This window comes from Crocodylus siamensis, chromosome 4, assembly GCF_052110815.1.
Source record: "Crocodylus siamensis isolate JL-2025a chromosome 4, ASM5211081v1, whole genome shotgun sequence".
NCBI classification, from domain to species: Eukaryota; Metazoa; Chordata; order Crocodylia; family Crocodylidae; genus Crocodylus; species Crocodylus siamensis.
Window position 1 is genome coordinate 165,375,225 of NC_143398.1, and position 12,676 is coordinate 165,387,900.

General features: G+C 44.7%; 1 protein-coding gene across 2 annotated transcripts; it reads right to left on the reverse strand.

Annotated features, from left to right (window-relative positions):
• Positions 1 to 322: 322 nt before the first annotated feature.
• On the reverse strand, positions 323 to 12,674 carry LOC149867121 (alpha-aspartyl dipeptidase-like). 2 transcript variants are annotated; one of them, XM_090044781.1, is made up of 8 exons: positions 12,544 to 12,674; positions 11,915 to 12,003; positions 10,511 to 10,585; positions 8,454 to 8,533; positions 3,649 to 3,720; positions 2,911 to 2,970; positions 1,215 to 1,297; positions 323 to 532 (listed from the first exon to the last, which is right to left on the reverse strand). In XM_090044781.1, exons 1-8 carry the CDS (start codon positions 12,642 to 12,644, stop codon positions 454 to 456), a joined length of 639 nt encoding a protein of 212 aa, XP_089900907.1. In that variant the 5' UTR covers positions 12,645 to 12,674; the 3' UTR covers positions 323 to 453. The 2 variants fall into 2 exon arrangements, with proteins under 2 accessions (XP_089900907.1, XP_089900906.1); XM_090044780.1 differs by having other exon boundaries at positions 3,649 to 3,822.
• Between the last annotated feature and the right edge of the window lie 2 nt (positions 12,675 to 12,676).

The following is a 12,676-nucleotide window of genomic DNA, read 5'->3' on the forward strand; positions in this document are numbered from 1 at the left end:
GTGTCCAGTCAGCCTAGCCAGCTGGGAGCCAAACTCCTGCCTGCTGCCTAGCCACACAGCTCTGCACTTTCAGCACCCTCATGCCCCAGCCAACCCTGATGCCACTACCTGGAGCTCAGGATTGTGCCCCCTTCCCAACACCAACCCTCCTGCTTCATGTCAGCTTGGGCCTGCTCCGCCTTAGCTCAAATTGCTGCTGTCTTGGGTACACCTGTATACATTGTGCCTGGGAGTAGCTTACTCTGGCCCAAACTGTTCCAGAGTTGATTGCTTCACAATAATTGCATGTGTAGACACACCCAGTAAGAGCTGAGGTAATGTGTACATTTAAATCCAGCTTTATTTATAGAAGTAAGTCTGTTTTCCCCCTTCTTCCCAAGAACTGGAAGCTTCTTTTTCATCTCTTTCCATCTGGATAATGTAGTGCTGCATCTTGTTTCACTTTAAGAAAGATTATGGTGCTTGGAGGTTACCAGCCATCAGCAGGAAACTGAAATCTGTACCAGGCTCACGTTCAGTTGGTGGCTTACCCCTGCAGTCAAAACAGATTGTGCTATAAGCTTACATTTCTCCTTTAACTGCTAACAGAGAACTTTTAGGATCCAGTCCCAGTAAAAGAAGAAAACACATTTTCTTACGTCAAAAGCAGCAGTGAGTGCCCAGTGAAGGTAGCTGGCTAGTTTTATAGACATTTATTTATTGGTCCATAGTACTACTCATGAAACTAGACTAGAAATGTATAGCTATTAGAACTCAGTCTTGCAGTTACTCAAATCTGATGGCACTGATCCCTTTTATTAATATCCTATGAAATCAACACCTTGGCTAATGAGGCTGTTATATCCCAGGAGATAACTGTAGTCATAAGTAACAGAGAACGCTATAAAACAGTAAGGACAAGTAGAATGGCAGCCCTATAAAGTTGCCCAGATAAAGGCAATGTTGTCATCTCTTACAATCCTTCACCATGTTGTCACCATTTTCTTTAATGCTGAAAAGTAAGGAAGTAGTCCTATGTCACAGCTGGGAAGTGGAGATGAGCAAGTAAGAGACTTCCCAGCAGTACAGGATACAACAAAATTTGAGCTGCTAAATGAACTGTGATCTCAGAGGCCCAGTCCATGCCTTAAAATCATGAGCATCTTGCTCCTGACTGAAGAACAAAATTCATTCCAAGTCTAAAAAGGATGCACAGTGTTGAATGCAACCAGTACCTTAAAAACAGTCGAGCTCCAGTTACTCCTTGCAGAGTGGCTTTATCTCCTTCCACTAGTAACATTGATCCTTCACGTAAGCCCTTAATTGGAGAAAAGCAGAAATGTTAGTTGTGACATTTCAAAAACAGGTGAGTTGATTTAAACTGGATTTGAATGTTTAAAATAAGCCTTTAATGACAATTTACTTTTAGTTATTTTAGGTGGCATCCTTCATCTCTGGCAGTCCAGTGTTTGTTTAAACTGTTTCCAGATGTTTTGAGATCGAGACAAAACTGTCTGCAGATGACACGTCTAACACCGCACCCTATTGAGGATGATTCCCTTTAAGATGAAAGTACAAGGCAAAGCAAACAAGTCCTACATAGTGTTAAGAGGAAGGTGACCTCTCTTTTAGGCGATGAGCCTAACCATGCTTTTTAAAATACACAACAGTGCACCACACATAGCACCCAAAGGACAAGGGAAGGAAAGTGGTCCCTGGGATCTCTTCTGCAATTGACCTCAAATCTAGTTTGTGTCATGAAGCAACCAGAGCAGAGGACAGCAACCTTTTCAAGCCACGGGATGGAAGGACAGCAACCTTTTCAAGCCAGGGGATGGAACAACCCAGCTTCAGTCCAAGTGGCTTCAGTGGTGCATCAGCAGCAGACAGGTTTTCCTGTGTCTGTGCCATAGCCAGGCAGCTGGGAGCTGCCACTGCTTCTCAGCCCCTACTCCCCAGCTGAATGGGAGCATAGGTTCCAGCCAGATTGGAGTTGTGCCAGAGCCAGGCAGCTAGGAGCTGCCTCTATGCTGCTGCTTCTCTGTTCACCTGTCCCCTTCCCCCTGCTACCCACCTGTGGCATGGACTCAGGTGGAGGCAGAAGCTGCCTGGCCTCTGCAGCTGCCCACCAGCTGGAAACTGTGCCCATGCTGCAGCCCTAGGGAGATGGGGTGAGGAGAAATGGCAGTGGCACAGGAGCAGCTTCCAGCCATGACCACACTGCATCTGGGTAGCAGGAGGGCAGGGGTGGGGAAAAGTGGCAGTAGCATGGATGCAACTTCCAAATGCCCAGTGCAGCTGCTTGTTGTTCAGTCCCAGCACAGGAAAAGCCCTCTGGCTCCACAGGTCAGATCTAGTGGTTCTAGGGGTTAGTTCTAGCCTGCTGGCCATATGTCGTCAACCCCTGTGTTAGTGCACAACCATCCACCAAACAGGACATACTGGCTGTAAGGAAAGGCAACATCAATGCTGATTTTTCCATATAGCAGTGGGTTGTTATGATATACAAACCCAGTAAAAATGCATTGTAAAGTTTTAGTAGAGACTCAATAAGTGAGTTAACTTTTCACCTCTCTCTTTCTAAGGCATGATTAGGGAAAATGCATGAGAGGGGGCAAGGGGTGCTCAACAGGAGCTTCCTACTCAGCCGCCAGTTCTCTTTATGAATCTAATGGCACCAAAATCAGTGAAGGTCACAGCAAGATGAATGAGGCATACAACTGGTTAAGTTCAACCTTCAAACTCTCTTATAAAGGAACTTTGAGGACAGGAGGGGTTAGGAGGAAGGAAATGGCCCACGTTATTATAAAGTGGAAAAAACCAGAAAGACAAATCCATCTAAAATTAGATGAATGGTTGGCAGAGGAGTGGGGGGTAAAGGTAGTATATATACAGGAGATATGAACCTCTCAAGTAGCAAGTATCACTTACCAGTACTGGAGGGGTATTTGGTTCCTCATGGTATTGATGAATCCTTTCCTGGCGTGTCTCCTGGAACGGAAGGACCTTATGAGCATCAGCTTAAATAAACTGTTACTGTGTAAGTATCTAAAGACTACTAGTAAAGTGTCACAGAATACTTAAAACTAGATCAAGTTTTACATGCACTGAAGGAGGTACGCATTGTTCCCAGGCAAACTGCTTCTTGAGCCAAGCTTCAAGTTTTGTCACTGAAGCACTTGGTTCTGTTTGGGTCCATGGCAAGACTCTTGACTACTGGACCTAGGTTTCCCCTTAAATATCCAATACTACCCTTGGAGAAGAGGCCTTAAAGGAATGTAAGTTAAACAACCAACCTATGGCCTAAACTTGGGAATTCATAAAGTTCAATTGGAGGGACTTCCCCCAGTGTAAGTGATCAAATCATTCAGTTTAGGGACTGCTCCATCTCAATGTGCCTGCCCTCAAAACAAATACATTAATGGAGGTGATTTTAAAATTAATTTCTGCATGAGGTGTCCAAGGAGACTGCCTTGGATAGAGCAATGCAAAAGGGTTTTCCTTTTATAATTTTCCAGAGCATTTCAGGAAGAAAATATTGTAGTAAGTTCTCTGTACTTGCTAACATTTCAAACAGCTCCAAACTAGAGACTAGCTAGCAGAATGCATACATTCTAACCACACCTTTATTCATCCCGTTGCATAGCTAGTGCACAATAGTCTACTTACACCCATGTGAGTACTTGTTTGATCTGGGTCCAAGAAATGGGGGTTGATGTTAAAAGGAACCAATCCCAGGGCCTGCAAGGAAGGTGGGTACACAATTGGCATGTCATTGGTTGTGTTTATGCTGATAGTAGCTACATTAGTTCCTGCACTGGACCCCATGTATGGAACTCCATCCTGAAAGACAAAGAAACACTGTAGAAGGATGTATTGTTGAAGCCTGTCAATTTCTCGTCTCTGGCTGAAAAGACTCAACATTGTCAATTCTAGCCACTACCCCTTTCTAATGCAATTTTTATAGATCATAGGGGATGGAGAAACTGTGGAACTGACTTGTTCAATGTCCGTGACAAAGCTGGAGACAGAATTCAGCCAACAAACTTAGAAATTTGTTGCCAAGATGTTAGCTAGTCACTGCAGGAAACGTGGTGTAGAAGTTTCCTGAAAATTTGCTACTGGGAAAACAGGCAATATTCTAGAAAGAACATACAGCAGTTTTCAAGGATATTTAACTGGGTTGTTTCTACTTGCAGCAAAGTATAAAAGGGTATACATGTTTTGCATAGATAGGAACATATCAGTGTGTGGTCCCTTCCACCACTAGCAGACATGTAAGTGTTTGTTGAAACAAGTCCAAAAGAAAACCCACTCCAGCCCCACCAGCAAGACTCACAACCCTACCCTTTACACCCACCAGCCATCCTTGCTAATTTGGCCTGTTGGAAAATCCATTCTTGTTCCTAAATATGGCTCTATATGAATCCCATGTGCATGGGCAAAACCCACCAGTCAGAGAGGTTTCTCAGTGCACCTCAGCTCAGAGAAAGGTGGAAAGAATGCAAATATGTGCTTCTTCTGGGCCTTGCTGGCAACCACCAGAAGCTCTGAAGCTTGGGTTTAGAGCAGTGTAAGCTTACTTGAAATCTGAGAACCCCCAGCAGATGAACAAGGGAAGGAAAACTAATCTTGAAAGGGCCATCAAAATTACTCAGCCTAGCCTTCCCTGCAATGATGCATGTGTTAAATGCACACACTCGCACACACTCACACACCCCTACAGATCTGATGTGATCTAGAACTAAAACACATCTTCTAAACTTGTAGGGTATTACAGGCCTACTCCTGCAATGCTCAACCTCCTACTGCCAGGAATAAAACTACTTTCTATAGCTCCAGCCTTGTGCCTTCAAAAAACATCACTCAATAAGGGCAGCATTCATTTCATTTCCCTCTTGGGGACACCAAAACACTTCAATGTTAATTCATATTTGTTCTCTGTAGTGTTCCTTAAACTTTTGGAGCTGCTGACCCCCTTGGGAAGTCCATGTCCTTTGTTTAGGGTCAAAAGTCCTAGGGAATAGAAAGGCCACAGGCTCATGTGACACAAGTTTGCCTAGCTCTATTGATGTCGCTGTAGCTATACCATTTTAAGCCAACTAAGAATCTAAGTCAGAGTTACAGTTATAACAATGCCAAAGTACAGAGAATAAATTCACAATTCAAGGTACTAAGCAGGTCCTTCTTGCTGGAAGAATGTTCTGTGCTAGTCTGAATGGGGGAAAATTTGCTTTTGACAGATAACTGGTTGCTGTATATTAGTTTTAAAAAAATCACCATAAGTTCATGGCTATACTGCATCACAGCACTCAGTCACATCACTGAGGCAATAAACTCCATCCACCCACTCCTTCTCTGCAAAAGTCTGCCAGAAATGAGGTCAGACTTGGTTCAGCCTTAAGGGCATCCTGTACTCAAGACTTGGGTTTTCAGCCAACTCAAAGAGTGCATCCAGGACATCCTCAACACTTCATTACTAGGCCTAATGTGTGTGCAGACGAAAGAAGTGGGCAGGGCTTTCTCCAGCAGCATAACAGAGCGCTCTGCTGCCACAAGGCACACCTAAGATACCCTAAGATACTGGATTCACAAATATGGGAGTACAATTGTATAACATTATGTTCTTTTGAGAAAGAGAGCGCCAAAAGGTCTGTGGTGTAACAAGTAGAGTTCGTGCCCCCAACTAAATCCTAGAAGGGGAAGAGAGAAGCACAGTTCCAAGAGCTGGTGGGGAGAAGTGTGGCACCACCACACCACATATTCTGCCCTACTCAGCTGTTGCTCTTAAAGTGGTGGCAGCAAGAACAGCAGCTAGGACTGTTTTGGAGTTCCCAGCATGGGTGGGGTAGAGGCGATTCTAGCACCTCTCCTAATTTGGTGCCCCTCTCACCTACCCTAGTTATACTACTTCAAAAGGTATATCTGTACCATGGTTACAGGAGTGAATTCACCCTCATGAAGAGAGCAAGTTTAAAAAACTAGCTGCTCAGGGTGAGCTACTCCATACTGAGTGCCATGCTGTCACACTGCTGCCAATAGTTGAGCTAGCTAGTTTAAAGCTGGCTGGGATCTCGCTATGTCAAGCTAGTCACTTCTGGCTGCATTATCTGTATAGCTGAAGGCTATTGTGTTTCTGAATATCAGCTATAGTCTTATCACGAGTCACATCTATCATTTTATTGCATTTCAGTCAGTTTTGTCAAATCAAAAGCAGCTCTTTCCTTTGGGTTGGGTCCATAGCTGGGCCTGAAGTTCTCTCTAACAGCAACTCTGGCTTCTAAGTGGCTTTTCATTTCCTTCCAACTCCAAGGCAAGAGGAAATAAGGAAATGACGCTACATATCTCTCTGGGCATCAGAAGAGCAAAATCTGTTTCCTGATCAATGTTTCTATGCTTTGTAGGGTCAGAACACTTATAATTCGCCCCTGAAGGGTAGAAACCAGTTGTTTGTGCCCAGACATCAGCTAAGGTTGACTAAGTGCATCCATAAGATGGACTGCTTGAAGGTGTCAGCTTGGGGGGAAAGGAGTGCAGAAACAAAGTTCTGGAACAAGTCAAGCTAGCACTTCACCCTGAAATGAAGAGAGGTGAGGTGATGAGAAGTGAAGAGAAACAGTTTTAGGGGAACTTATGCTATCACAGAGCTGTACAAGTGGTTGGAATTAAGTTAAAGATCTTTTAAAATAATGCCTTAGTCTAAGGTGCACGTTACACAGGTTGTCAGGAGTTTTTCATAGCTATTGGAGCTTGATGGTGCTGGCAGCATTCAGATGGGACTATCTGGATTTGCTTCGTGAGATCACTGTTCTCAAGTGCCACCCCCTCAACTCCTTCTCTGTGGACTGCAATCCACCACTCCAAAAACCATGAAAATATTTGGCTGCTTGTTGATGTTCTGTTATGCTGTCTCCTCACGAATCTCTTTTGTGGCACATCTTCAATAGACTTGTCAAGTGCACCTCAAAGCATATAAGATACCATGCTGCATGAGATCAATTTTTTTTTATCCTGTGCATTTTCTAAGTAGCTTTCTTCTTCACACTGGGGTGAATGTAACTTCTCTAGTTACTAGATACATTACTAATCAAAACCCATCATCTCAGGTCATGTAACAGCCCTTTTAGATATCAGTACTGGTTTTAGACTTTACCCTCTGAAACACTTATCATACAAGTAATGATAAGATTTTTTCTGCAATGCTGTGTATGCAAAGGTTGTGGCAGAGGTGCAGCAAGCTCTTTCGGTGCCTGGGCAGGGGAGGGGAACTGGAGTCTTACTTGCCCTGACTCTTGTCAATGGAGCAACAGCTGCTACAGCTGCAGCTGTTGACGGCTGCCACTGGGGGACAGGCAGAGGAATGGGCTCCTTGGGGCTACTCCTGGTACCCTGCTCACTCCTCACCCCTCCTCCCCCACTCCAGACACAGGGTTGTGCCTCCCATGACAAATGCTCCTGGGGTGGAAAGGGGGTCGTCATTCCACACACATAACCTCGATACTCTACTGGGCAGGGGCTGCACCTGCCTGGTTCCTAAAGCCAGGCCGAGCAGAGCTGTGCCTCCTGTGGCAAAGACTCCTGTGGAGAGGGGCCATCCTGGCACCCCCTCTAGGTTAGCACCCAGGACTGGCGTCCTCCTTGCACACCCTCCTCCCCTCTCTTATGCTACTGGGTTGTGGAGCAAACTGTGGAGATAATACACAGCGTATCTGAAGAGGCTTAGTGTTGGCATTGCCAAGCTACGTAATTAAATCTTACTGATTATTTCAAAGCTTCTCTAGAAGAAAAAAATCCTCAGGTTTCCTTTTTCAATAGTGGATGTTTGTTTTCTAAATACTAGAGCAGCTCTGAAGGCTTTCACTTCTGGCAGGGGGCATTTTTAAGTACAAGCCATGTGGCATTGATCCCATTTTAGTATTGTTATTTTAGCTTATTTCTATTCTTTTAAATTAAGGGTTACCCTATGTGACTCACTCAGCCACGCTAGGCTAGAAGTGATTAACTCCATTAATGCTGTTGGCTCTTGGCAATACTTCATGTATCCCAAGTCAATACCATGTTACAGGAAGGGCCAGGTATGCAAGCTGTATATAATCTTGTTCGATGGAGTTTGTCCTATTCTGTATCAAGGCACATATGGGTAAAAGTCTAATACTGTTATGTTGGCAAAAGCTCCAGCTGCCTGCTCCATACATTTACAATCTTTATTAGTCTTAAAGGAGCTTCATGCTGGTTTCCTCAGGCTACAAAACAGGGGGTTAAAAGGGACCTATCATCCCACAATTTAAGTTGGATGTGGAACAGTGTGTCCAGTTATTTTTTAATCAAGGCTTTTTTAACAAACAATCCCCTGCACCCTAGGAGGTGACAGCCCAGTTTGGGAAGTCCCAAATTAAAAGAATACTCCACAGTGATTAGATATTCTCAGCCCATAAGACTGACTTGGCTCTGAGAAAGTCATGTGGCAAAGTTACCTCAAGAACTCTCTTCCTGATCTCCAGTAGCAAACTGTTGTCATAAAGAGCTTTCAAGAGACGAAATGTGTTTCCACCCCCTGCAGGAAAAGAGTCAATGTTACTCGATGTGTTTTCCACTTGCTTTAATTGAGACCATCAGCAGAACTGCCAGACACCTATAGATCATTTCAGCTGTAAGCAAAGCCAGATGCTTTAAAAGAACGCCAACCTCAAATGTCAATCAGCTGATCCCCTAGAGATCCCTTCTCAGCTTTACACTATCTTCACATAACAAATCTGCTGTTCTAACATGTAAGTATGTAATATATTCTTAACATGATTGTAATAATACACCGATAGAGGAATAATGTCTCATTAGAATGTATTTTTCAAACGACTGGATGAAATGGAGGATTTGTCAAAGAAAAAGGAGGATTCCAGAGCTCAGGCTGTTTCCTCAGGCTTGAGAAAGTAATAATATCTTCCTGAAGACAAATAAGGGGGCAAGAGTTAGACTCTCTAAAGCCTAACTGCTAGGGATTCTGTGCACTGAAAAGTTGTTATTATTAAAATTATGGCTTAGTTGGTTTGTTGGGTCCAGTGTATCGTTACTAGAACTAGATTCCAGCCCAGACATTGTGCTTATTATTCTGGACAGTCTTTATTATAAGTTTATTGAGGTTTATATAAGAAGTAGACAAGAGCCTTTGGAAGACAGGTTTGACTTTGCCTTGTTCAGCTTCTTTTTTTCCTTTTTTTGAAGTGTTACATGTAAGTTGAAACAACTAGGCCTAGAGCTGTGTTCAGCAAGAAATTGTTTAGGGCAGGGGTGTCAAAGAACCAGCCTGTTACGAGAGCTGTACCACCTAGCCCCCGGGTGCTGCCTATAGGTCTTAAAAGTGACCCACAAGACAGCATGCAGGGTGCGCATTTGGTCCTGTACGCCACAGTCAGTGCCTGCTCCAGCTCATGTCCTGGAGTGGTAGAGCAGCCGCTGGGTGCAGCACAGCACTATAGCAAACACATGTCACTCTTAGGTTGTGTAGCACAACCCTGCAGTGACTGGAAGAGGACTGTGCCACATGTGACACCCACTCCAGATCCCGACTGCAGAGAGTCTGTGGGTCTAGCTTGGCCTGGCCTGTCAGACCAGCCCCACAACAATCACCCAGCCCTCAGGGCCAGAAGGGTTTGACACCCCTGGAATGGAGCTTGGGAAAATGTCTTATTTCTGTGAGAGCACAAGCCACTGTGGAGACATGAATAAAAATAATAGCCTTGGGTCCCTTGGTTCTGACGCTACAGTTTTAAAGAGATTTATTTTTATCCTTTTTGTTTTGATTTTGTATTTCGCATATTTTTGGCTTGTATATCTAGACCAAGCTAAGCAGTGTGCTGCTAGGCATGCTAGTGTAGCTCACGCCTAAATCATAGGGTTTTCAAAAAAAAGTTAATGACTTATCTTCAAAGGGGAGAGAGATGGAGTTGGAGAGCAGGCTTTTTGCAGCCCAAACACTTAGTGCAGGGCAATCTAAAATGGACTAGGCCAGGGTAGTCAACTGCTGGCATGGGTGCCAGAGTGTGGCATATGAAGGCATTTTGCTTGACACATGCACCTTGAAGTGGACTCGGGGAAGGGGCCAGGGCTGTGCTGCAACAAGGATCAGGCCCCTTGTAGCTCCCCCACCATCTGCCCCTGGTACACAACATCTTACAAGTTGAGATTGCAGGTGGTTTTGGCACTCTGTCCAGAAACGTTGCCAACCCCTGGACTAGACAGTTTTCATTGTTTAGAGAGTGATATAAAATGTATATAAGCCATAAAATTTTAAGCTTTGGCCATGCACATGTTGAACATGTATGGCATGTGTTTCTACATATAACTAGCACAAGAAACTCTTAATCGCTACTGGAACCTATAAACAGCAATTTCAATCTTATTTTTTTCTAATGAATAACTGTGTTAAACAGGGTCAGCTCCTTCATTTCCCTTTCTGCTGTATCTGTATGAAGTGTGACTGCAATAATTAATCTACATGAATCATAAGTGGAAAGAGATAGAATTAAACACTTACCTATAAATATTGCTTCAGATTTCCTTACAGATTCTATGGGATCAGAAGATTCATGTATGCTGTCTAGACCATAGCCTAAAAAAAGGGGAGGGGGAGAAATATATAGCTGTTTAAAGACAGAACACGGGATAAATCTTACCTGTTTTTGGAACTCTTACCAGAAGCTATTAAGGAAATGTCTTACTTACGTAGTGAGAAATAACACTGCACACTGACTAAGAGATCAAAGAGGGAATGATTTTCATTGTGGCAAATGGCTCACATGGACATTTCAGGATTGCTACAGGAATGGTGGTGCATGTTAGCAAGTAATCTAAAGGTGATTATGACAAAGGTAGCAGTTTGAAGATGGCTAGACAAAGCTGTCAAGGTTAGGCTTGGGAAAAAGTGTAGAAGAATGTTAGAGGTCCCCAGAAGACTGGGCACTGTCCTGACCAATGCTATTTGTTGGAGACAACTGGTAGATGAGGAATAACTTGTGTTACTAAGCAAATTCACATTGGAATGAATAACTGAATTACTCAAATTACATTGCTAAGTTTTAAGTTATCTGGAACCAACCAGGACATTAGGCAGGGGGCATCACTGTTGACAGTTCAAGGAAGATCTCTGCTTTTCTAGTACTGTAATACATTCAGCAAACAATATCGTACATGGTATGAAAAAGACTGGAGCAAGGTGATAACCACATCACCTTTCTTGCTCCAAGAGTAAAGAAACAGTGGAGCCCTGTCTCTACTGCCAATGGGCCACAGTGGCCTGTAAACAGGACACCTCTACCTTTATGAGGAATAGCTTGATAATTCAGGCTTTTGTTCTATTACTTCAATAGTAGATCTTTTTAAAAAGAGCTTTAAATAAGTGTGTGAAAATATCCATTATATGGTTAGAGAGGGTATGAAAGATTCGGATACAAAGAGAGATTATTCCTAACGTGTAAAGGCTAACCCATCATACCATCCATTACTTGATTTGTTGCCTGTTCTCTGAAGTGCTGCCCAGATACAAAAAAAGCTTACCCACCAGAGAAGCGGTCTAACAATTCCTGTATTTCTGTTGATGGCAGCTTATGATCTAATGAAAATATTGTAACAGAATAAGCAGAACTCTGTGAGGGAGATGTGCAAAAACACCCCCAACCAACTGCATGAAGATCCTGGGAAACTTGTACATATAAAGAAAGCAACAAAAAGGTGGTTTGACTAGGTGTATATCCATGGCGTAAGCAGCACGCAACAAGTCACGCACCGGTCTCACAATCCTAAATTGTGGACAGGTGAAAGAGCAAGCCTGTTTTCTTTATCAGAGAAACTCCACCTGGCCAAAAGCTCACAGAAAATGTTTTAACGTCACGCCACTTTTATTACATCCTTCAAAGGCTGTATAACTAGTCTGTCACCTTACCCAAACTTTCAAATTTCTCTCTTGCGGTCTTGGCATAGGCATCTTGGTCATGAAGCGCATATGGAATGAACAAGATCCTCTTGACTTTTCTGGAAAAGATGACAGTGGGGACTCAAGTTTGGGCTCTGCCAACTCTTCTCTTTGTGGGGGCTTAAGTGCAACTGATCCAGGAACCTGCTGGATGCCCTCCCTGCCCTGCCCTTCTCCAGCAGCCCTGCCCTGCCGGCCTGATGAACAAGCACTGACAGGACAGAGACGGGCCCAGGCAGCAGTGGACACTGTGGCTTCGTGGGTGGAAAGGAAGCGGAAAGCGGAGCTCTAAGTAACAGGAGGCTTTTAAAGGCCTTTAGTGCTTCAACCCTCCTACCGGCTGCGTTTTATTTAGAAGAGGCCTTGCCTTTCCCTGCTCTCTCCCCCCCGGGGACTGCCTGACCCCTGGAGCTGCAGGGGCCTCCGCAGTGATGCTGGGGGCCGGCACCAAGGCAGCAGGGGGGGCAGGAGCGCAGCTCTTACTCAGGCCCCGGCCCCGGCCCCGGCCCCTTGGAGGCGCAGCCAGGTCCGCCCGGCTCTGGCCTAGGAGCCCTCAGGAGCAAGGGCCGCGGGCTGCACAGCCGACCGCAGGCACTTACTCCCCGAAGAAAGCGGCGACCTGCTGCTGGCAGTGGCCCAGGTACCCGCCGCCGTGCAGCGTGGAGTTGGAGACCAGCAGGAGCCGCCGCGAGCCGCCCATTGCCGCCGCCAGCAGCGCCGGGGCGGGGCGGG